The sequence below is a fragment of the Salvelinus fontinalis genome, chromosome 13, assembly GCF_029448725.1.
Source record: "Salvelinus fontinalis isolate EN_2023a chromosome 13, ASM2944872v1, whole genome shotgun sequence".
Lineage (NCBI taxonomy): Eukaryota > Metazoa > Chordata > Actinopteri > Salmoniformes > Salmonidae > Salvelinus > Salvelinus fontinalis.
The window spans coordinates 40,470,162-40,496,147 of NC_074677.1; the positions used below are offsets into that span (position 1 = coordinate 40,470,162).

The following is a 25,986-nucleotide window of genomic DNA, read 5'->3' on the forward strand; positions in this document are numbered from 1 at the left end:
AAAAAATGTAATTGGTTCATAGGCCTAATCAAGTGTTAATTAGTAAGTCAATTAAAAAAAAGGCAGGTAAATAAGCATAGCAGTTGTATTTACATATGACAGCTTACGGCTCAATTCCCACAAACACAAAAAAATAAACTAAACCCACATCAGTTTCTCTGGAAAACAAAGCCAAGATGGATACAAGAGAACCTCTCCTGGCAACTTCACCAAAACAGTATAAAACAGATTTTGCACCCGTGAGTAAATGTAGCTGAAAACAGCTTCAAACTGAGCTTAGGGCTCCTCTAAAACAACATCCCCGTGCTGCGAGAATGAGGGCTTAGACTTAATTGATGAGAAAAACAATGTTTGTGTGAACATTTAGGAGTACCCCCACCGTGCTAGGTTATCCTGAATAGGTCAAGACTGAGGCAGCAGCTGAATCAAAAGCAACCTAGAACCAAACTCACGCATGGACGAGGAGCTTCATCAAACGCAGATTCTGGAAGGAGGTCATATGCATGTACGACAAGTTTACTGACAACTGGCCTAGATGCTCAAGATTAAAGGGTCAAAACTTACAGGAGTGGAGCTCATCATTTACATGTACGGCCCCAAAACAAACAAGCTCTAGCCCACATCTGTGTGCGGTCCCTTGAGCCAAAGAACCATGTTCCAATCGAATCTCAGAAAAATGTAGAAGAGCTTCACCAGCTCAGAGCGGCTAAAAACAGTGTCCTATAATGAGGCATGTCGACATCCATTGATTGCAGCTCACATTTAGTGCCCCATGCTATGTCGGCTAAACATAATGTAAGCTTTGCCACGAAGCCTATTACACAACTCCCACACAACCTTGATCGCCCTGTTCTCACAAGAGAGCTAGTCTAATTCTTTTTTTCCTTTTTTTTTTTTTAAAAACAGGTTTTCATATTTGAATTTATATAACACATTCTAAGTAGTAAGTAATGTAATATTAACACAAATTACATTCCAAAGTAAACATTAAAAAAAAATACATTATCAAAAGGAAGCAGCCTCATGTTTGTAACTGATAAGTGGAGCTCGTCTCCCACCTGAGGGCCCAGAGGCAAATGAGGGAAATACAGTATCTTTCAGATGGCACATTCAATCTCTCTTCCCCATGCAGTACCAGACAACAGAGGGAAAGCAGGAGAAATTACACACACCCAGCACCAGTGTCGCTCCATATCGGATGTGCCCATGGGTGCAAGATAGTGGAAACTAGAGCAACAAAGGCAGACACTTAAATTCAGATGAGGGAACGAAAACCGTCCTTGAATCAGCAGTTCTGCTGCACAGAACATGCTAACAATCAGGGCTGAGATCCTGGGCTTATTTATATATTACACACATGCTTCCCACAGTAGACTGAGGGAAGCATGTGGGTCTGCAGAAAGGCCCAGGGCACCTGCTTAGGCATATACGGCGCACAAACACATGCTGATCATGGTTTGCTTTTGGGAATAAAACAGAACATCAACTTTTCGATTGCAACAACATTGAGTCTCCAGAGATGTAAAGGGAAATAATTAAGGCGTGTTAATGAACTAGTAGAAAAAGGAGGCTGGGGCTGTACTGCAGCAGAATCCCCTTCATCTAGACTCTCCCTTCTTACAGTACTTCTGAGAGAGAGGGGTGGGGGGAGGGGAGGGGGAGAAAAACGTGAGCACGGACACAAAAATGTCCTGTAATAGAAAGCTCAAAATCTGTCTTTCCCAGAAGACGGAAGATTGGATAGGACATTCCAGCACAAAGTAATAAGAAAATGAATCAGATGTCCATGTGAGATGGGGTGTGTTGCAGGGTGAAGGGGCTCTGGTACAACCAAAAGTCTTAGGCTCCACGCCAGCCATAGCAGTGGAATTACATCATGTGGGGAATTGTCTCTGGCGTTAGAGGGGCTGAAAGGCTTGAACTGCTGCCTTCCACAGCCTAGTCTCTCCTCTGTTTCCTCCCCATGACAACTCCACCTTTGTCAGCTCTCTGGGTGAAATAACACAGACAAGGAAGCAAAAACAAGTCAGTCATTTTGTCACCGCTCTTGACATTTGAACCCAATTTCTTCCATCCAGCAGCAACGTAACTCAAACAGCTTGCTTGCCTGGCTGGAAGAGACAAGTATATCACACTTGGGCTGACAGAAGAAAAAAAAGCAAGCGACAGAAATAGCCATCTGTGTGTCGTGTGCAAGCATTGAGACGAGCATTATCACTTATCCGAGCACACGTTGTGTGTCTGAGCAAGTTAGAGCAACTCATTTTGAAAAACAAAATTGTACTGCGACAAAGTGCCAATACTGGCCTTGACCCTGTCTGGGAATGTATATTTCTTGCAGGCATACGCTGTGTGATGCAGTGACCTTTCTCTGCTTGCTCCCATTGTGTTCTCTGTCTGCACTCTTCCCCCGGCCCTGTGTAAACACATTGTGTCAATCTCACAGGGCATCAACTGGAATGGAACAAGTACACAGGCAGAATAAATCCAATTATTTCATTAAATTCCACTAAGAGGAGCAATTGCTATGTAATACCTAACTCCCGGAATGTTGCCTGTAAAAACAAAAATTGGGCAATATTGATATGATCCCATTTCAAAAACAGCCCCGTCGTTACCTTTCTTGTTGGCATTCACCTTCTATAGAGCCATTGCTTTGCCCGGCATCTGAGCAAGAGACATTGAAGTTTGACCCTGCTGTTGCAATCGTTATCATGGTAACCTGACATGACAGCAAGCGGTATCAAGTGCTCAATTCCTCAGAACGCACTGCTTCCATTTCTTCACAACAACGTGTGAGAAGCTGGCCATACTTGTAAACAATTCCCTTGTAAAAATATGTAACCTTTCCTGTTACGGTCAATAAGAAGTTGGCTCCAGTTAAACGCAAAATGTTTTCAGATATGTTCTGGTAATTATATGCGCTGGCTAGCCAGATAGCTAGATAAAACATTGACTAGAAAGTTGCTTGTTTTAGTCGCTGTTTGAGGAAAAGTTTGATGATGTCGGCCAACAACAAAATAATGTTCGCGCCAAAGCTGGTTCTACAGTTGCACCATTGAGAGCTGCATCACTACTTGGCAACTGCTTGGCATCCAACCGCAAGGCACTACAGAGGGTCCTTTTTTCTTATTTACCCCCCCCCCCCCCCCCCCGTTAGTAAGGCTCGTTAGTAAGGATTTCACTGTAAAGTTTACACCTGTTGTATTCGGCTCATGTGACAAATAAAATTTGGTCGGTTGCCGGAAATATACATGGAGTGTAAAGAAAGAAAACATTTGGCGACACTGGTTAAAGTAGGATATTTAAGCCTTGAGACATGGATTGTGTGCCCCATTCGGAGGGTGAACGGAATGGACAAGACAACATTTTTAAGTTCCTGTGAACGAGGTATTCTAGTAGGTGCCAGGCGCACGGGTTGGTGATAAGAACTGCAGTGCTTCTGGGCTTTTCATGCTCAAGAATGACCCACCACCCAATGACATCCAGCCAACTTGACACAACTGTGCAAAGCATTGGCGTCAACATGGGCCAGCGTCCCCTGTGGAACGCTCTCGACACCTTGTAGAGTCCATGCCCGACGAAATGAGGCTGTTCTGAGGGCAAAGCGGGGGTGAAACTTAATATTAGCACGGTGTTATTGACATCTTGCACACTCAGCGTAAGTACAGGCTTTGCTTGCGGGCTATAACTTTCAGATATAAAGAAAACAAAAAGCGGGCATGCTAAAGTTGGCAGCTTTTCGTCTTGGTTTGAAAGGGGTATAAAATTGTAAAACTGAATGACAATCGCTTCAGTTTTTTTCTCTCCAATTTTATTTAATTAATTAAGCCACTGTGGAACGCAGAACAACATGCTCAGCCACATCTGCTTTCTGCAGCTAATACCCATGAAGTCATTGGTGCCTGACTGGCTCATCATTAGGGACGAGATGAGCTGCTTGTTAAGACACAAAGCTACTTACCGCACAATCTACGTAAGGCAACTTTCAATTTCCATTTCAATGGAGAATCCATCTACTGGCGCGGACAGGGCTGCATACCAATAGAGCGACTGACTGCACCTGAGACACAAGGGGACAGGAGGCGGCTCTACATCCATGTGGGAATACAGTCTATTCCTGCTGGGAGAGACCTGTCCTACAGTCTGACTGAACATTTCAGCTGTCTGAATGCTTTTCAAATTATTCCGTTTCAAAAAAAGACATTAGATCATTTCCCTGACTGCTGAAATAAATCTGAAACTAGCTTGAAGAAGTCACTCATTGTGACAGTTCCATCGTCTGGTACAAGAGAGAGGTGGAAGCCTGGCCTGGGAGACTGATGTAACAAGGGGAAACTGAAGAGTAAGGCTGGTTGATACGGCCCAAAAATCCCAATAACTTCATATCAGTAGAATATGGGACTGCAGAGACGTAATGTGTGTAGAATAGATAGCATGGTGTAAATGTAACGGTAATAACATAGAACACTGAAATCACACAAACCTAATACATTTTTTATTATTCCACCTTGATTTAATTAACCAGGTAGGCCAGTTACAACTGCGACCTGGCCAAGATAAAACAAAGCAGTTCGACACAAACACAGAGCTACACATGGGATAAACAAACGTACAGTCAATAACACAATAGAAAAATCTATATACAGTGTGTGCAAATGGAGTAAGATTAGGGAGGTAAGGCAATAAATAGGCCATAGTGGTGAAACAATTACAATTTAACATTAACAGTGATAGATGTGCAAGTAGAGATACTGGGGTGCAAAGAAGCAAAAAATAAATAACAATATGGGGATGAGGTAGTTGGGTGGGCTATTTACAGATGGGCTGTGTACAGGTGCAATGATCGGTAAGCTGCTCTGACAGCTGATGCATAAAGTTAGTGAGGGAGACTTAAGTCTCCAACTTCAGCGATTTTTTTTGTTGTATTTTTTTGTGCAATTCGTTCCAGTCATTGGCAGCAGAGAACTGGAAGGAAAGTCGGCCAAAGTAGGAGTTGGCTTTGGGAATGACCAGTGAAATATACCTGCTGGAGCGAGTGCTACGGATGGGTGCTGCTAAGGTGACCAGTGAGCTGAGATAAGGCGGGGCTTTACCTAGCATAGACTTTTTTTAATTTTACCTTTATTTAACTAGGCAAGTCCGTTAAGAACAAATTCTTATTTTCAATGACGGCCTAGGAACAGTGGGTTAACTGCCTTGTTCAGGGGCAGAACGACAGATATGTACCGTGTCAGCTCGGGGATTCGATCTTGCAACCATTTGGTTACTAGTCCAACGCTCTAACCACTAGGCTACGCTGCCTACTTATAGATGACCTGGAGCCAGTGGGTTTGGCGATGAATATGAAGAGAGGGCCAGCCAACGAGAGCATACAGGTCGCAGTGGTGGGTAGTATATGGGGCTTTGGTGACAAAACGGATGGCACTGTGATAACAAATTGGATGCAGTCTGAGTAGAGTGCTGGAGGCTATTTTGTAAATGACATGGCCGAAGTCAAGGATCGGTAGGATAGTCAGTTTTACGAGGATAGATTTGGCAGCATGAGTGAAGGATGCTTTGTGGCGAAATAGGAAGCCGATTCTAGATTTAATTTTGGATTGGAGATTCTTAATTTGAGTCTGGAAGGAGAGTTTACAGTCTAACCAGACACCTAGGTATTTGTAGTTGTCCCCATATTCTAAGTCAGAACCATCCAGAGTAGTGATGTTAGACGGGCGGGCAGGTGAGGGAAGCGATCGGTTGAAGAGCATGCATTTAGTTTTACTTGCATTTAAGAGCAGTTGGAGGCCACGGAAGGAGTGTTGTATGGCATTGAGGCTCGTCTGGACGTTAGTTAACACAGTGTCCAAAGAAGGGCCAGATGTATACAGAATGGTGTCGTCTGCATAGAAGTGGATCAGAGAACCCCGCCAGCAAGAGCGACATCATTGATGTATACAAAGAAAAGAGTCGGCCCGAGAATTGAACCCTGTGGCACCCCCATAGAGACTGCCAGAGGTCCGGACAACAGGCCCTCCGATTTGACACACTGAACTCTGTCTGAGAAGTAGTTGGTGAACCAGGCGAGGCAGTCATTTGAGAAACCAAGGCTGTGGAGTCTGCCGATAAGAATGCGGTGATTGACAGAGTCGAAAGCCTTGGCTGGGTCGATGAAGATGGCTGTACAGTATTGTCTTTTATCGATGGCAGTTATGAAATCGTTTAGGACCTTGAGCGTGGCTGAGGTGCACCCATGACCAGCTCGGAAACCAGATTGCATAGTGGAGAAGGTACGGTGGGATTCGAAGTGGTCGGTGATCTGTTTGTTAACTTGGCTTTCAAAGACTTTAGAAGGGCAGGATGGATATAGGTCTGTAACAGTTTGGGTCTAGAGTGTCTCCCCCTTTGAAGAGGGGGATGACCGCGGCAGCTTTCCAATCTTTAGGGATCTCAGACGATATGAGCTTGAACAGGCTAGTAATAGGGGTTGCAACAATTGTGGAGGATAATTATAGAAAGAGAAGGTCCAGATTGTCTAGCCCAGCTGATTTGTAGGGGTCCAGATTTTGCAGCTCTTTCAGAACATCAGCGATCTGGATGAAGAAGAAGTGGGGGAGGCTTGGGCAAGTTGCTGTGGGGGGTGCAGAGCTGTTGACCGGGGTAGGGGTGGCCGTAGAGAAATGCTTATTGAAATTTTAAATTATCGTGGATTTATCGGAGATGGCAGTGTTTCCTAGCCTCAGTGCAGTGTGAAGCTGTGAGGAGGTTCTCCTTGGACTTTACAGTGTCCCAGAACTTGTTGGAGTTTGTGCTACAGGATGCAAATTTCTGTTTGAAAAAGCTAGCCTTTGCTTTCCTAACTGCCTGTGTATATTGGTTCCCAACTTCCCAGAAAAGTTGCATATCACGGAGGCTATTTGATGCTAATGCAGTACGCCACAATATGTTTTCGTGATGGTCAAGGGCAGTCAAGTCTGGAGTGAACCAAGGGCTATATCTGTTCTTTGTTTTTTTTTAAATTGAATGGGGCATGCTTATTTAAGATGGTGAGGAAAGCACTTTTAAAGACTAACCAGACATCCTCTACTGATGGAATGAGGTCAATATCCTTCCAGGATACCCGGGCCAGGTCAATTAGAAAGGCCTGCTCGCTGAAGTGTTTTAGGGAGTGTTTGACAGTGATGAGGAGTGGTCGTTTGACCGCAGACCCATTACGGACGCAGGCAATGAGGCAGTGATCGCTGAGATCCTAGTTGAAGACAGCAGAGGTGTATTCAGAGTGCAGGTTGGTCAGGATGATATCTATGAGGGTGCCCGCGTTTACGGATTTAGGGTTGTACCTGGTAGGTTCCTTGATAATTTCTGTGAGATTGAGGGCATCTATCTTAGATTGTAGGACGGCCAGGGTGTTAAGCATATCCCAGTTTAGGTCATCTAACAGCATGAACTCTGAAGATAAATGGGGGGCAATTAATTCACATATGGTGTCCAGGGCACAGATGGTGGCTGAGGGGGGTCTAGAACAAACGGCAATGGTGAGAGACTTGTTTCTGGAAAGGTGGATTTAGAAGTAGAAGCTCGAATTGTTTGGGCACAGACCTGGATAGCATGACAAAACTCTGCAGGCTATTTCTGCAGTAGATTGCAACTCCGCCTCCTTTGGCAGTTTTATCTTGTTGGAAAATGTTATAGATAGGGATGGAAATTCCAGGATTTTTGGTGGCTTTCCTAAGCCAGGATTCAGACACGGCTAGGACATCCGGGTTGGCGGAGTGTGGTAAAGCAGTGAATAAAACAAACTTAGGGAGGAGGTTTCTAATGTTAACATGCATGAAACCAAGGCTTTTACGGTTACCGACGTCAACAAATGATAGCGCCTGGGGAATAGGTGTGGAACTGGGGGCTACAGAGCCTGGGTTAACCTCTACATCACCAGAGGAACAGAGGATGAGTAGGATAAGGGTACGGCTAAAGGCTATGAGAACTGGTCGTCCACTGCTTTGGGAACAGAGAATAAAAGGAGCAGATTTCTGGGCGTGGTAGAATAGATTCAGAGCATAATGTACATAATGTAGGATGTGAGTACAGTGGAGGTAAACCTAGGCGTTGAGTGACGATGAGAGGTTTCATCTCTGGAGGCACCAGTTAATCCAGGTGAGGTCTCTGCATGTGTGTGGGGTGGGACAAAAGAGCTAAGGCATGTTGAGCGGGACTGAGGGCTCTACAGTGAAATAAAACAATGAGAACTAGCCAAGACAGCAGTAGACAAGACATTAACATTAGAGAGAGTCATAAAACAAATCACAGGTGTTGATCAGGAGCGCTAAGACAACAACGGGTAAATGGCGATGAATGGGCAGAGCGGGTCAGTTAGGTACATACAGGACCTGAATTTGAGGCTGGGGCCAACAGGTAAACAAAATGAGGTACCGTGTTATTGAAACAGTCCAGGGGGCACCAGCTGTGTAGCCGAGTGATCATAGGGTCAAAAGAGCAGCAATAGGTGAGTCAGAGTGTCGTTCGGCAGTCACTACTACGCTAGACGAGCAGGGGACACAGCGTTCAGAAAAGTTAGCGGGCCGGGGCTAGTAGAAGGTTCTTCGGCGACGTAACAGAATAGCCTGTTGAGACCACATCGGGCGATCACGTCGGCAGTCCAGTCGTGATGGATTGCCAGTTGGCAAAGGAGGTATTGTAGCCCTAGAATTAGCTGGTATATGGGCCTAGCTCGAGGCTAGCGCAAGGCTAGCTGGTGTTTGCTTCGGGACAGAGGCGTTAGCTAACAGTAGCCACTCGTTTGCAGCTAGCTAGCTGCGATGATCCGGTGTAATGATCCAGAGCGGCAGGAATCCAGTGATGTGGTAGAGAGAAGCAGCCCGATATGCTCTGGGTTGATATCTCGCTGTGCAGACTGGCAGGTATTGTCCGAGCTAAGGCTGGCTGGTGACTGAGAAAAAGGTGAAGACCGCTAGCCGTGGCTAAGAATGTAGCTAGTTAGCTGGCTAGCTCCTGGTGGAAGTTCCAGTTATAAGGAAAAAAAAATAGCAGATCCGTACCACATTGGGTGAGGCGGGATGCAGAAAAGTATATTTAGTTCGTAGATAGAAATTGAGATTAAGATATACAGGAAAAAGACCGGCTATTTACACAGGATAAAACGAAGACAAACACACACACGTCCGACTGCTACACCATCTTGGATCAGAAAATACATCGCTAAGCTCTACTGCAGACTGGTACCATCATGCCAATCTCACTTCAGGGTAAATTAACAAGCAGCAGATTTCCTACTGTATCATGGCTGACTGAAAATGAAAGGAATGGCAGTCTGATACCTGGGGGATTGTATGCCACTGTGTGTGTGTGTGTGTGTGTGTGTATTGCGACATTTACAGAGTCAAAGACATGTAATTCACGCTGGCTGCGTGTTTATCTGGATCCATGTGATTACAGATGCAGGGCTAATACAACCACCTGCAGTGGCCGAGCTGCAAGGCTCATGCCCACTGGATTATCGGATCATACTCAGATTAACATCATACTCAGCATTATTCCTGTGACATTTTCACTGCTGGCCTGGGCAATGACCATGACACTAACATGTGCATTTTAGACCTCACTGGTTTGTCAGATCAGTGGATTTGACATGCTGGTAAATACCGGTTGTTGCTATTGACATGCCAGTATGTGTTGTTGCTATTGCCATTTAATAAACCGTACAGTGTGAAAATGTACATTTATATTGAGAGAGCATGCATTGAACGTAGTGCGTTTATGAGAGCATTGTTGTTGCAACTGTGAGTGCAAGCTGGCAATGGCCAATTGAGTAAACAGCAGCCCATCTAGCCTAGCTGTGCTAATTTGGCACACACCGAAACATGGTGGCTCATGTGTCAGAGGCCCTTTACTGAGTCAACAACGCTGTTCACATCAGCTGTGACAACAACAACGGCAATGTGGATATGAGAGGGGGGGGGGGGGGGGGGGATAAATGATTGGATGTTTTCCCAAATGCTGCCCATCTGTCAGGAAATGTAGAGACATTTTTTCAGCCAGATCTAACTCGGTGCGCAGATTTTGTTGGTGAGAATCTTCTCTGATCTACTCTCATGAAATCAATCTGGACCTGAATGCCTGACGCTCTGCCGGGTCAAACAGGACTAAATCAGACAGGCACAAACACTGTTGGATAAAAGAGCAGAACCATACTGTCAACAAACTTCATTAACTGTAGTCTCCGCAGACGAACAAGTGACTCACGAGTATGAAACAGTAGCACATTCTTAGAGCATTTAGTGTCACTCTTTGTCATACTCCCATGAACTGCGTTCCAAACATGCAAGCAGACAGCGAGTCCCCATTGTTCTATCACGCTACTCTCAATCAATTCTAATTCCATTTTAACCAGTCAAAAAGAATCCCAGCAGTGTAAACCTAAGGAACTGATCTCTGTCAAACAAATTACATTAGTGTGGTTTACAATAGTAGCAAGGACCCCTGGATAATCATTAGTCTAAGATGATGGATCAACAGAGTAATCCCAGTCATTACAGAGAATCAGCTAGTTGGCTCGTGTACACGCGCAGACAAACACAGAACCAGGACTTTGAATACAGTATGTCTGACTTGGAAGGTTTTACAACAGATGGGGGCTAGGCCTTTACTGAACTAAAAGCAAACTGTGGCAAACTGGGCCTATCATTTGCCCTGTGCCTTACTTCAGATCAGTTAGACATCATATCGTTATCCTTCACTGTCTGAACTTTGACCCCACACACTTCCAGAACAACACATGCACCTTATTAATGAAGTCAAGCGGCTCGCTGTGCCAAGAGATAAGAGGCCAGCTGCTGATGTATTCTACCGCGAATGAGAAGGAGTTGATACTTGGGTGAGTTGAACACAAATATCCCTGTGTTGACAAAGAGGCAAAGTGACAGCTTGCTCAGTGTCGGTTCCAGCAGGGAGGGTGGAGGGAGATACTGGGCCAGGCAGAACTTGGCAGTGCCCCTGCGAAGAAGACAAATTGTTATGCAGTCCCTAGATTTGGCACGCTCCTCCTGGAGATTAATTACTCTTTCCTCCGTGTCGAACAGAATGAGAGCTGGAGGAGAGAGAGGCACTGGCTGGCTGGCAGCATGAGGACTGGGGAGAGGACCAGTGACAGGCACACAGGGCCATAGGCATTATGTGGTCCGGTTCCTTTACTTCTGGTTACCAACAGCCACAGACGGGGACAACCAACCCTCCTCCTGACCATCACTCATCACAAGTGGCAGTAGTAGCCATTTAATTGTTTTGGTAAATTGTTTTGCTTTGTAAGGAAGTGTACTGCCAGAATGTATGGAATTGAGTTAAGCGGCAATGAGTATTGCACGTGTACAAATATAGTTTGGCCTACAGACCCAATAGTGGAATATCTTGACTAGAATACATCATCTTACCGGTACTACTTTTGTTCATTCATGGACCATGTAGAACACACCCTGATGCAGATAGCCTATTGTTCTACAGAGCCAATCTGAATGGGAGAGGAGGTACTTAACTTGTATTCATCATACTTTCCAATAATTTGTAATATTACTACACGATCAAACAATAGATGGCTTGATGAGCAACCCAGGTCATGCTTCACAGCCTCAGGGGTTCTTTAAAGCTGCAAAATGTAACAAAGAAATGTGTGTTATAGATGTCACTCATTGGAAGCAAGTCTAAGAAGTGACAGATCTGTTCTATGTGCGCTATTTCTATGCTTCCCATTCTAAAGGTCCGTTTTTCGCGTCTTTTACTTTCGGTTTCGTATATCAACTTCATACTGCTGAATTAAAAATATATTTGAAAGCGGTTTAGATGGTACAATGATTCTCTACACTATACATGGCTTCTTTTGTCATAAACTGAAAATAGGTGAACTGAAAATAGGTGAACTATTAGAATTTTTGCAGCACAGGAAATGGCGGAGCAATTTCTGCATATTGCACCTTTAAGTAGATTGTTTCACCATCAATTAGGGATACATTAGAACTCAGTTGAGTTGCAACCGGACACTGACAGGTCATGGAAGCAGGGACTGGATGCCATTAATCGAGGGGCATATCAATCTGCAGTACATTATTACGTAACCATCTATCTATGGTAACAGTTTAATGGAATATACTAATGGATATTGCACAAGTGGAGGATGATCTTGATCATACCTACAAAAAGTGTTTTTTTTAAAGAGCATTTCAAAGCCGAGGTATAATTCTCAAGTACACTAAAATCTACAGTCCGGGCCATAAAACATATTAAAAGATTATAGTGTAAAAACATCTGGTCTTCATTTTGCTAAAGGTCCATTACACAGATTATACCACCACAAGATAGGCCAAAACGTAATTGCTTATGGCCAAAAAGTCACTAATGGTGGCTTAAGGAAAGTCTTGGATATTATTTACTATCCATTACATAGGTGAAGCGTTTCTGTGATTAAACTCAATAAGTGAAATAGATAAATGATATTTTCGTTCTCCATTCGCCCTGGATAAAAATGGAAAAACTAGTGTAGCCAATGAGTCCTGGTAACCATGATGAAAAGGTATGATCACATCATTAGTGGGGCGCTCTAACTACTGTACAATGACTGTGGCCAATCAACCACAGGCCTGTAACATCCAGCAGCACATGTGTTCACCAACCTAACATCACAGTGAAGTCTAGAGGCAGAAAGTTGGCAGAGCGACTGGGACTCTCTCCATACAATGATGTGTTTCATCAAAGACGAGCAATCGCATTCATGTCAGTGCTTCATGTCAGGCAAACAAAGTGCCTTGTGAGAGGGGAGCATACATCATGGACTTGGGAGGGCAGAGGGTGGGGTTTGGGTTTTAGGAGAGTCAGAGCATAGGCTACTGCAAAAACTGGAAACCAACATCTGTTGAATGCAGTAAAATACCAATTCCACATAGTGGTTTACAATAACATAATATTTGTGCATGAACAGTACCATTGTCTAATGTTATGGCATGAGATATGAGTGAAGGCAGATTTCTGACAGATAAAATAGATTAAATGAGATCCATTTGAAAAATGTACCTTTAGATAAATCTGTCAAATAAAAAGTCAAAAACTGAATAAATAGCATTATGTAAGACACTAACTAATCAGGTCAGGTGCACCCTAAAGTAAACATGATATTAATAGATGTAATGTCAACATCGTTCTGCGTAGACTTACGTAACATCAGAACCAAATGTATGCATTGCAATTTTATTTATGTAGCCCAAATCATCATCACTCTACAAATAAGCCATCTCCCAGGGGGGGGGGGGGGGGCTATGCGGGGCTATGCGCAGATTCTGATTAATTTGCCTAAGTGGTGGTGGTGGACTGTGACCCACTATAGGAGAGAGGGAAGCACCCTGTGGAGTAGCACAGCAAGTGCTCAGTGAGGGAGGTTTAGACTAGAGGTCCAAGGATTGGAAGGTTGACTGAGTCCAATCCCATGATAAAGGAAAGCTTAACCTGACACAGTGAGGGAACATTTTCTGTGCTGCATGTGCAGTGTAACTTATGATAAGCCCTCGCTGATGGAGCTATCGAATAATAGCTCAAACGGTTGGTAAGTTGTCAAGGTTGGTGGTCACGCAAGCAGAGGATCACTGGTTCGAGCCTGGTATGGGGACAGGGACAGTGGAGGAAGCTAAACTGTCAGCAGCACACTGACGTCTGTCTCACAGCATGAAGAAAAACACATTGTATGCATAAGTATGCAAAGGGAACCTGTTGATGTTTAAATGTCAAAAAACAACATAGGTTTCTTTTATTTCCAAATAAAGTGGGGTCTAAGGTTTAAAACATTGCAAAATACAGCCAAATGAAGTGATCACTCCCGAAAGTGTTTGGCAGAAAGCAATCTGACCCAGTGTACTGACAACTGACCAACAGGAACAGAAAGAAGTAGGCAAAGCATATTGCTATAGGAAATGGCATATGCCTGAATCTAGAAACGTAATCCACTTTTCACAGAAAAGGAATACAATATGGTCAGAACTGCTCTGCTAAAACAATTTCAAGGGGGAGGGTGACCAAGGCAAAAACATCTTGCAGATCCTCTGAGAATATGAGTGCAAAGAAAATGGGGCTCCCGAGTGGCGCAGCGGTCTGAGACACCGCATCTCAGTGCTAAAAGCGTCACTACAGACCTTGGTTCGATTCCAGGCTGTATCACAACTAGCCGTAATTGGGAGTCCCATAGTGGGCGCCGCCCGGGTTAGGCCGGGGAATGCCGTTATTGTAAATAAGAATTTGTTCTTAACTGACTTGCCAAGTTAAATAAAGGTTAAATAAATGTAAAAGAGCTTACCCACGCCATCCAAAAATGTATTTGTAGTTGGCTACACTTCTATTATAACACTCAAACTGTGTGCACAATTTGGCAACATTGTCAGCTAGTAACGTTAGCTAGCGCCAAGTATAGACAAAACAGGACATGTTGCTGTTTACGTGTGCATTGCATTGCAGTAGTAGGCTCCATCACTGGGGTTCTTAAATGGTTACATTTAAGCACTGGCATAATAAGATGCATTCAACATTGATATCCATGTTACTATGTTGTTTTATATTCATCATCACAAAGTGATCCTTCTGGAGAAAAAAAACATTCACTCAGCAACTGTGCATGGACACAAAAGCTTTAACGTTAAATACTATCCTCCCTGGCTGGTTAGTTAGCTTGATCGATTCTGTACACCGAAAATAGCTGGCTGTTTTCAACTCATGGTTTAGCTGGGCTAGCAGAACTAACGTTAGTTAGTTGGCAGGCTAGCTGAATCAGTGTGAAGCTAACGTTACCAGATAAGCTAGCTATCATCATGCATTAGCATTGCAGTTTACCAGGTTAATAAATCACTGTGTACTCTTTGTTTTATTGTTGTAAATATAGGTCGCGATCAACCGTATTTACGATTTTAGACAACAATTTAAAAGGTTCACATATCTAACTAACGATGTCCTCGTTTCTCTGTCGTTGTAGCTACAGTAGCGGGCTCCCCGCGTCTCCAAATTTCTCGAATTTGGAGAAGCGGAGACTTTCAGAGGCTAACGTTATTAAGTACAGTAGCGTTCTCCGGGAACGCGTGTGTTTCCTGCAGCACGCTTCCTACACAAACCCATTTAACTTACCCACTTGATTGTTTCATCGACACGATCAAAGCTTGTTGTATAAAAGCTGGACTTGAAGTTCGGATTTAGGCAGTAGCTTTACCAGAATTGGGGCGTCCCGGTTTAGATTTAGCCTACTCCTAGGGTGAGAGAAACACGAGTGGACTCGCCTCACTCCTTCTACTTGGGAGTATTCATTAAGCCGATTCTGTTGCAAAACCTTTTGTCTGTTGTTAAACGTTTTGCAACAGAACCCGTTTCCTTCAAACTGAAAATGCTTTTGCAACGAAAACGAGAGTTTATATTGGACAAATGCAGGTAGCACTCGCAACGTTTTGTTCCATTTGCTCTGTTTGGTTCTTAAAATGTGAACGGTTTCCGTTTCAATACGCAATGAATACACCCCTGGTCGCCTTCTCGGAGAGTAGCGAATGGTCGCTAGATGACGTAACAATACCTCGACTGATTCCCCCCCTAAAAACAAAGGGTCAACAAACTGATGAGGCTCTTTGCAACATTAGTTTGGGATTATATATATATATTATATTATATTGTTGTTTTGTTGAATATAGGCTGTAATTAAAAATTACAAAAATTACACATTCCACTGAACATTCACGATGGGATAAGAATCACAATAATCTCTATCTCTTCTCTCACTCGCTCCATCTCGGCCTCTCCTCTCTCTCTGAAGGCATGGGTTTCATACTATATAGATGCCTTATGACACGAATGGGGCAGGGATCCGAAGTCTTCTGTGAGAGTTGATCCATTGCTCTTCAACAGAAACATACCTCTTTACACCTGTGCCTGCTATAATGCATTTATGAAATCACTAAAATACATAAATGTGTTAATCCCTAATCCTGGTTATTCTTATGACTTTACAGATACATAGTAGTATTTTTTACCTCTGCTCAGGCCATGCTGTTAATCATCACAGTCATGGCCCAGTTTTTCAAAACTTTTTATCTGGATCAGAATGATCCGTATTTGAAATTGTCTTTTTTGCTATTCAGGATCAGATCAATCTAGCTGTTTTTTAGCCATTTTTTTCAGAAAATAATCAGATAGGATCCTTCTGATCTAGATACCACAATATCAAGATCACAGAATCTGGATTTTCAGTGCTTTGAACAGGCCTACACTTTGCCCTCCACTGGACAGATTGTGATAGGCTACTTTGTCTACACTGTCATAGGAAAAAGGGATGACTAAACTACATGAATAAATGTATGGTTAGTGCTATCCGGGGTCCTTAGGAAATCCCTACCCTAAACCCTTAGCCTAGCCATAACCCTAACCTTTACTTAAGAATTTAAAATGTCAACTTCCATGGGGTAAGGATGACCCAAGGAAAAAACAATTATAAAACTCACATACTTGCATTTACTAGACACTTCTCAAAATAACTGACAACATAGCCTACCTATACCGCAGTTCATTTAACATGATTAACCTTTGGTTTTCAGATGTAAGAACAGATGTAAGAAACAAAATAATCCAGATTTTCGCATCAACATTTTCCTAATCACTTTCTTTGAGTTTTGAAAAACGCAACAAAAACATATAATCCTGTTTAAAGGTCAGATTAGGTTACCAAATCCTTATAATAATACATATTTTTTTAAGTTTTCAAAACCCAATTCTAACATTTAATCCGATCAGATAATTTAACAAAAAAAAAAACCCACGTGAGAGACTGGGGGTGATTTACTTTACCCCTTTCCTCAATGAGCAACAGCTATATACGCACAACCATGCTGGTAGAAGTATTCACAATACACATGAAAATTATCTCCAAATGATCCACACATTAAAATTATCCAAATAATTGTTAAAGACGTTGTTTCGACTGTGAAATAATAGTTATACACTTTTATAAAAGCGTGTGTGTGAACGCGTGTGCGTGTTTTTGGTCTGATCACGTGAGATGCTTTTGCTGCATTGCATACTGGGAAGCAAACTTTTTAAAAATGGCGACATCTTTAGGAGCTAATATTTACAACAGACAAAATTGGGAAGACGCGGTATGTTTGAAATTACATTGTCATTTAATCAGAATTATTTGAAAGGAATATGTCATTTGTAATTGTTATTCCGTGACATTGACTGTGTCAATAAGCGGTGGTAGCGTTGTACTAGGCAAGTGTTGTCATTTGAGCTCGCTTAACTAGCTAATGTTAGCTAATACCTAACTGGCATGGAGTCGCCCAATAATAACAGTACAAATCATATATGGTTTCTAGCTAGTTTACCAAGTCGTTGCGCTAACAAAATAAAACAAAAACATTCACAGTTACGTAGGTAGCTAAACATGTGAACAAAAATTGGTTCGAGCTAACCTTAGTAAGTTTGCTAGCTGACATGAATTGTTTTGTTTGTTACTGTAATGTACTAATCTTCCCTTACGCAGGACTTTCCTATTCTCTGCCAGACATGTCTTGGAGAGAATCCTTATATTCGAATGGCAAGTTTAATCAATTGTCTTTTGGTTATTGTTCTGTAGGAGTTAACTGTTAACAATTTTATGCTGAATTTCATGTGACACCATATCTCTATGGCTGAAACCTGTTATTTTGATTGACATGTTCTTCTAGTTATGGTTATTTAAAAAACTCGCCCTGTATCACACTGTTTCTGTTTGATAGACCAAGGAGAAATATGGCAAGGAGTGCAAGGTAAGAAATTAAGTTAATTCATTCTTACTTGGATAATCAGTCATTGTTTACTCGTATAGCAGAGTTCTCCAACTTAGGTTCTGAGGAGATACTGCATGTGCAATCTATGACTAGCTGATGTTTTTGTATGAGCTACTGCTAGGCTGGAAAGAGAGCCTGCACATATACATCAGCTCTCCAACACTGGAGTTAAAGAACCATACTAAAGTACAGAGTATGAAACTGCAATCTAAACAGGCGGACACCCTGCTACCGCTATGTCCTGCTTAGATATGTGCCAGGCCCTTCACAGTGTTCCGATGGTGTCCTGGGACCCGCATGCGATTCAAAAAGACAGAGGTGTGCCAGACGTGCAGTAAGATGAAGAATGTCTGTCAGACGTGCCTTCTGGATCTAGAGTATGGTGAGTCAACAAAGACAGTTTTTGGAACACTCATCCTCTGGCCAGGTTATGCCTGTTACCATCCAGAGAATGAACATACACATAGTTGTACGGGTATAAAATAGAGCTATTGCACTTCAGACACATTCAGGGTGGCTGTTGTCTAAATTGACATAATTCCGTCTAGGCTTGCCAATACAGGTCCGAGACACTGGGCTGTCAATCAAGGACGACGTGCCAAAATCCGATGTGAACAAGGAATACTACACTCAGAACATGGAAAGAGAGGTGATGTATTTTCCCTTATTTAAGATAAAAGGTCATTCCTAACATTAAGATCTGAGTCCCGCGAGTAAACTTCTAATTGTGTCGTTAATGTTATCAGACAGATCTACGTTTACATTCTGTCATATAACTTGGCTTGCTTCGTAAATATCCTTACATTATGTTCATGCCAAGAAGGTTCAGATGGCACCCTTTGACCCTTCTCATTTTCCCTTGGAAAGATTCCAGACCATGTTTACTCACTGATTTGAGTACCACCCAAAAATATCTGCTCTTTGGTCCTCTTGTCTGAGTTGTGTACCTTCATGGCCAGGTCATTCATCATTATTTCATTCTTCATGAGGTTTCCTGTAAAATCGAACACCCTGGTTTTAATTAGAGGCTGGCGAATATATAGTTTCACCGATATTATCAGCCAATATTGGCCCTTTACCGATAGGAAATATCATGCTCATCTGAGTACTTGTTGAATAGGTATCCACTTTAGCAGTGAACACTGCCAATGATTCATTTATGGGTTTGAGTTGTAAGTCGAGGGCAGAGGTGATCTCCTCACAAACAATCTCTTGTATAGTAGCGGACAGCTCTTTCTATTGTCTGGTGCTGAGAGATGCCATCTTCCCACAGTTTAATTGTGGACGGACAAATTCTAGCTGCTGGAGCGAAATAGACCTGCTAGTTATTTCTTGTCACACAATATACACTGCTCAAAAAAATAAAGGGAACACTTAAACAACACAATGTAACTCCACGTCAATCACACTTCTGTGAAATCAAACTGTCCACTTAGGAAGCAACACTGATTGACAATAAATTTCACATGCTGTTGTGCAAATGGAATAGACAAAAGGGTTGTTGTCCTCCTACGGCCTCCTCCACGTCTCCTGATGTACTGGCCTGTCTCCTGGTAGCGCCTCCATGCTCTGGACACTACGCTGACAGACACAGCAAACCTTCTTGCCACAGCTCGCATTGATGTGCCATCCTGGATGAGCTGCACTACCTGAGCCACTTGTGTGGGTTGTAGACTCCGTCTCATGCTACCACTAGAGTGAGAGCACCGCCAGCATTCAAAAGTGACCAAAACATCAGCCAGGAAGCATAGGAACTGAGAAGTGGTCTGTGGTCACCACCTGCAGAATCACTCCTTTATTGGGGGTGTCTTGCTAATTGCCTATAATTTCCACCTGTTGTCTATTCCATTTGCACAACAGCATGTGACATTTATTGTCAATCAGTGTTGCTTCCTAAGTGGACAGTTTGATTTCACAGAAGTGTGATTGACTTGGAGTTACATTGTGTTGTTTAAGTGTTCCCATTATTTTTTTGAGCAGTGTATGTCCCACACCATAATATTTTGTTTAGTATTGCTAAGTTTTACGAAATAAGTTCATTCATTCATAGTAATTTGCAAAAGAAAGCCATGGAAACGCATGAACCGGATTCCACCCGAACCGGAAACAGATCTGAACACCTGTGACCATTCATGATGTGTCATTACTGTCACAATGTAAAAATTCAACATTTGAAACCTTTGTCTTCTACAATTGCTCTTTTGGTTGACAATTTATGAGAACTTGGTGTGTAAAAATCGTGCCTTTTTTATTTCCTCGGCAGATGTAACAGTAAGTTGTCCGCCCAAAAATCAGAATAGGTATCGGACCCAAAATACCAATATCGGTGGTGCTTTAGTTTTAATGGAACCAAAAATGCACCCTCTTGACAGTAGCTCTTTCCTGACCGCAGATCGGGAACTCTGATGGTACACGGCCAGTGGGTCTCCTGGGTAAGGCCCCCAGCTCTAGTGACATGCTGCTGAAGCTAGCCCGCACCACGCCTTACTACAAGAGGAACAGACCACACATCTGCTCCTTTTGGGTGAAGGGAGAATGTAAGAGAGGAGAAGAGTGTCCCTACAGGTGAGCAACTGTCAACATCATGAAACCAAAGGTGCAAAGAGAGACTTGACACACGTGTTAAACATCAGGCAGCTGTTTACTTATGAGCCAATGGAAAAAGTTAACTTAAGGTCTGATTATCTACTTTGTCCAAGATAAGATTGTTTCCAAGGATGTTGACATATGTTTTGCTTTAACTCTCATTAACTATGAACTACTGAACTCCAGGCATGAGAAGCCAACTGATCCTGACGATCCCCTGGCAGACCAGAACATTAAGGACCGTTACTATGGTATCAACGACCCTGTGGCTGACAAGCTGCTGAAGAGGGCCTCCACCATGCCTAGACTGGATACGCCAGAGGACAAGTCCATCACTACGCTGTATGTGGGGGGGCTCGGAGACTCCATCACTGACTCAGAGCTCAGGTGAGTGTCTGCTCGGGAATGAATGTAGTACATTTTACTCCAAATGAAGCATATGAAATTTTGTCACGTGTGCTTTCCTGAATGTTTACAATGGTTGGGTGCGGCAGTCGTGCTGTAACCGCGTGCCTCCAAACAGGAACCATTTCTACCAGTTTGGGGAGATCCGGACCACCACCATCGTTCAGAGGCAGCAGTGTGCCTTCATCCAGTTTGCCACCCGTCAGGCTGCAGAGTTGGCTGCTGAGAAATCCTTCAACAAGCTCATTATCAAAGGTCGCAGACTCAACGTCAAGTGGGGCAGGTAAAGTCCCACCCTCTGATATGACAATCTCATACACTTACACCTGTGGTTTGTAATACTAGTGACAGATGGCTGTGCCAGCAGGTTCCCATTCGTCTGTTGATTGATAGCTCTGTTAGCATAGATATTACAAGCTGTGCATTTTCAACCCAGTATAAATGCCCACAGTGTGACATTAATTGATTGATATGTGTTCTGTCCCAGGTCCCAGGGAGCAAGGGGGAAGGAGGGAAGGGAGAGGGAAGGGGTGACTGAGATGGGGATGAAGCTGGAGCCGGTACCTGGACTGCCTGGAGGTGAGGGCAATTAATTACATTTATTTATAAAGACTTTTTAATGTTAGTATTTGTCACAAAGTGCTATACAGATACCAGGGGGAAAAAAGCCTAAAACCCCAAAAAGCAAGCAAGCAATGCAGATGTAGAAGCACCGGACACGCGAGAGCTATACTTTTATCTTTTAGTAGTAAAACTCTCACATTTTACCATACACTTCCAATAATGTGATTGTCAATACTGACCCTCTGTCTCTGTCCTGCAGCGCTACCTCTGCCACCTGTGGATGAAGATGCCCCTACCAACTATTTCAACCTGGGCCCCAACTCAGCCCCCCCTGTCATGAACATCAGTCTACCCCCACCCCCCGGCGTGGCTATGCCCCCTCCAGGTAAACAAGAGTCCCATGAATTCTTCTCCCACCTTTTCCCATACTTTCCCCCCTGTAGAGGACCACATTTGAAAGAAGTGTTTTATTATCCCGAGTCCTAATGTACTCTGTCTATCTGTATAAGACTTTGTTTAACCCCCAAAGCAGATCAGCAGCACTAAGGATTTATAACTTGTGGTCTTTCCATCTCTACAGGCTTTGGCCCACCAATGTTCCACTCCATGGACCCCATGGTGATACCCCATCCCATGGGGATGAGGCCTCCTGGCCATGTCCACTACCCCTCCCAGGATCCACAACGCATGGGTGCACACGCCAGTCGTCACGGAGGCTCCTAGGCCCTACTGTTAATAGTGATTGCTGTTTTTAATGACATTTTAATTTAGTCTTGTACCAATTCCTTACCAAATGATCAACTTCACCCTATAAACAAACCAGGCACGGTAACTGTAGGCACATTTCACTGATGTGAGATCCGTGTTCTAGAGGATAACCTCTGTTTGTGCACCAGCAAGGTCTCGCTGGTTAGGAAAAGGGAGTTCTGAACAGTGTCATTTTTAATGGTTCCTTAAACCTTCCTCCGTTTGAACCTATGTTCTAACCAAGGGTTGGAAGCGTTTCAGGGAGCAGAACCGAAAATAAATTATTTGAGTAAAAGAAGCCGAACTGAAAACGTGATCTATAGTGTTCCGGAACAGTCCACAAAAAATCGCAACGAAGCACCTCTGCAAAGCCCTCTCTGTCACTCAAACTTATTCCAGCGTCTGCCTTCCAGCTGGAAATCTTTGCCAGTGGGTGTGTGTGTTGGTGACTTGCCCCTCCCCTCTGAAGCATAGGTTACTGTGGCCTACTGATGACGTTACACGCATACTTCAGAAATTAGGGAGAGATGTTTATTTAAAGAATGAATTGACTTTTTCAATGATAGTTAAGGATACTATTGTTTTCACACCTCACATTGGATGTATTAACTACATAAAGGTTAGATGTGTTTTTAATTCTAGTTCTGCTCTGCACACACAAGCTTGTTAGCTAATGTTTGATCTGGTCCAACATTAAACCAACTCGGAAGTTCAGTGATGTTCAAAGTTCCTCTATAGAAGCCGATCCTCCGTAGGTATAATTCTGTGGGCCTAATTCAGATAATGCATATCATAACAAGATGCCCAGCGCTTCAAGGCAAGCTTCCTCCATCCTCTCTCTCTCCTCACCCTCAAATGTTCTGTTGCATTTCACGCCCTACACACAGTGTGTGTGTGTTTGTCTCTCATTATGATTAAACCATGCTGTTACTGCAAAATACTATTTGCTCTTAACGACTTTCCTATACAGATTAAATCGCTTACGCGCTCCACAGCAAGCTGCTCTATCCGCACTGTTTGGTGAAGTAATTTAATGTTGAGCTAAATGTAAACAAAAATGAATATTTCAGAGGTTTAAAAAGGAATAGGAAGGAACTGTATGTTCGAACCGGTTCAGAACTTTATTTTGCTGGTCAGAAAAGGGAAACGGAATGAAAGAAAATAATGGTTCTGTTCAAAATGAAACGATCGTAAAATTATTTATTTTCCAACCCCTGGTTCTAACTCTGATGGCTTCTAGATTTGAAAGGAGGAAGGTTTATGTTTGCAAAATGTGCATATTGTACAAATATTTCTTATACAAGAAAATGTCAAACTATTTCCATTTGTACAAAATTATTCTGTATATCATGTATTTTGTGCAGAATTGTCAGACGTTAAAGATGGAGTCCTCATTAGGGCAAACGGCTCCTTTATTTATGTTGTTGTTGAAATGGAGGTGAGCACCGTGGCAATTTTTTTTATGTAGTACATATTCTGCTCTATCGTGTGTGCAACAGTGTCAAAGTGGGGGGAAGTGTTCATGTATGTTTTTGTTGTAATATCCCAAATGGACATGGCAATTTCATCAAGTACTACAGCTTTAACGGTCTTCAGAAATTCCAATTGTTAAGACCATTTACTTCCAAGTGGTGGCACTATTAGCTAAAGATTGATGAAGTTGTCCATGTCTCTGTAGAATTGTAAATGTCTTTGTTTTAATAGAACTGTTGAAGTGTATGGTTGTCACATTTTAGCTTCATGAATATTATCCTTTCATTTGAAAAGTTATGTACATAGTTTACCAAGCTCCGTCCTTGATAAAGAATTACCTGGTTTAAGGCATTCTTGATCTCATTAGTTGTGGCAGAAAAAGACAGGGAGTGAACAGCATTTTCTCAAGAAACACAGCAAATATCCACTATTTGGACTCCCAGTTTATGTATGGAAGAGTACAAAGATAAGGCCTCGGCAAATCATTTGTCATCTAAGTTCTAAAGCGGTCATGGTGTCACCGGTATGAAGTCTTAATTTTATCAGAGTACTGGGTGGCCCAGCCCCTGGGGGTGCAGATGAAGTTGGGATGGTCACACATGCTCTCCCAGGTCAGACTAGGCTCAACACGGGCCTGCAGAAGCTCAAACTCAGGCAGGGGGAATTTCCACACACTATCTGCTGTCCCTCTAAATGGCATTGGGGCCCTTACAGAAATAAATGGGTGTCAGGATTTGAATTAGTAAGTATAACCATATATTACATTTGCCCTCTTTCTTCTCAAAAGCCCTCTAGTGTGTGGGTCATGGTAGCATGGTGTGAAGAGACCATCTCAAAGTTGAGTGACACAAGACAGATGACCAGTTTTGATTAGTTATTTCCCTTTGTGTCTAGATATAAATCGGTCTTGAGAGTTTTTTTGTGTGTGTGTGGACTTTGCCTTGTTAAAATATAAGCTTTACTCAGTGGCCCAGACTGGTGTGTGAGCCTGCGCCACATTCTGGATTCACAAGCAGACAGCAACCTTATATATGTAGTGGTTTCAGAAGCCGGCCAAGAAGGAAACCAGACTCCTAGAACTTTCTTTGACTGAGACTCTTAGACTGAACTGAAAGGTGTGTGTGTGTTGAGGGCAGCTACAGAGGCAGTAGCTGGGGCTTACCTGTTGAAGCACCTGTAGTTGGATGGGGTGATTTTCTGAGGCAGCTAAGGGAGACGGGCAGAGATGGCAGACAGCAGCTGGTCTTGCCATGGGGAGACGTAGAACTTGGGGATCACAGTGTCATTGAACGTCACACGAGGAACTTCTTTCAGAGGACCAGAGTAACCTTTGAGGTGGATTGTTAGAACCTCTACTAGACAGCAGGCTGAGCTCCTCCATCACATCCTTAGGAACGGCGATCACTTTCCCCAGGTCGAAGTGCTCTGATACAGACAAGAGACCACACAAAGGCAGATACAGTAGATGGTGTAGTCATAAAATGTACATACAATCCCATGCTAGAGAGATGAACACAGACTAAAGTATCCATATCCTCCAGTCTTTTAACTTGATTGTAGTGACTTCTTTACCTTGTGAACAAAGCCACTGCCCAAGCTGGAGCGGGTTTTTTCCCCCGACATGTAGGCCTACAGCCAACGTTCAAAGTTCCGTTTTGTCTTCTGTGTTCCATAGAATATGACTGACTGGCTCTAACAGTGCATGACTGAATTGCAGACACTAATCATGTAGCTAGCCTCTCACTCTTTGTAACAGTGTCTGAGACTGGCACATTGCACTTTTTCAGATCATCAATGAGGATGATTACTTCAAGAATGTGTTTGATTACTACAATCAAGTCAAACGACATTTCTATGCGCCAGTAGATATGGAATATATTAACTTTTTGTAATCAAATAGGATTGAACCCAAAGATGATCGAATTCTCTAATGAAATGCAATGTGGCTTTCTTTTTCAGTAGCCCGTCATGATTCCCTCAGTGGACTGTGGGTGGTTGCCATACCTTCTTGTGTCTCCATGCGCAGTTCCTGGACCAGGTGTTTCCTCTGCTTGGCCATGTCACAGTGTTGTGCCTGCATCATCCCTGTCAGTAGGATTACACCCTGCGGTCAGAGAGTATGGCAGGGAGAAATAGTCGCAGTAAGCGTGTGTTCTTATGTTATGGTTTTGTTACTGCATAACAATACAGCATAGCAGCAAGTACAAATCCAGAGATGTTACGAGTAAATTGGTCACAGCGAAACCAGGATGTCACTATATAGAGCAGGAGTAGTTCAGTGATAACATGAGACTAACCAACAGAACACATATGCGTCTCAATGTCTTAGAATTCCAGAACTACCTCCAGATATCCATATCCAGATAACTCACTTCTTAATGTTGGT

General features: G+C 43.1%; 2 protein-coding genes across 3 annotated transcripts in view; one reads left to right on the forward strand and one right to left on the reverse strand.

Annotated features, from left to right (window-relative positions):
* Window positions 1-15,515, reverse strand: part of LOC129868669 (bifunctional heparan sulfate N-deacetylase/N-sulfotransferase 1-like) — a 105,632-nt gene extending 90,117 nt beyond the window's left edge. Inside the window, exon 1 of the mRNA XM_055942846.1 lies at window positions 15,145-15,515. The gene's annotated coding sequence lies outside the window, so the exon portion shown is untranslated. The remainder of the gene's footprint in view (window positions 1-15,144) is intronic.
* Window positions 15,516-17,065: 1,550 nt separating this feature from the next.
* On the forward strand, window positions 17,066-23,947 carry LOC129868671 (pre-mRNA-splicing factor RBM22-like). 2 transcript variants are annotated; one of them, XM_055942848.1, is made up of 11 exons: window positions 17,066-17,153; window positions 17,540-17,593; window positions 17,775-17,804; window positions 18,075-18,207; window positions 18,374-18,474; window positions 20,218-20,390; window positions 20,598-20,798; window positions 20,935-21,099; window positions 21,304-21,395; window positions 21,640-21,765; window positions 21,961-23,947. In XM_055942848.1, exons 1-11 carry the CDS (start codon window positions 17,100-17,102, stop codon window positions 22,101-22,103), a joined length of 1,272 nt encoding a protein of 423 aa, XP_055798823.1. In that variant the 5' UTR covers window positions 17,066-17,099; the 3' UTR covers window positions 22,104-23,947. The 2 variants fall into 2 exon arrangements, with proteins under 2 accessions (XP_055798823.1, XP_055798824.1); XM_055942849.1 differs by having other exon boundaries at window positions 17,107-17,153; window positions 17,540-17,804; window positions 18,042-18,207.
* Window positions 23,948-25,986: the final 2,039 nt, after the last annotated feature.

What these genes read in the sequence shown, in the direction of transcription:
- LOC129868671 (XM_055942848.1), top strand. Translation starts at nt 17,100, where the DNA reads ATGGCGACATCTTTAGGAGCTAATATTTACAACAGACAAAATTGGGAA. An exon ending in AATATGGCAAGGAGTGCAAG is followed by an intron (nt 17,805 to 18,074) that starts GTAAGAAATTAA and finishes TGTCCTGCTTAG; the next exon opens with ATATGTGCCAGGCCCTTCAC. An exon ending in ATCACTGACTCAGAGCTCAG is followed by an intron (nt 20,799 to 20,934) that starts GTGAGTGTCTGC and finishes GCCTCCAAACAG; the next exon opens with GAACCATTTCTACCAGTTTG.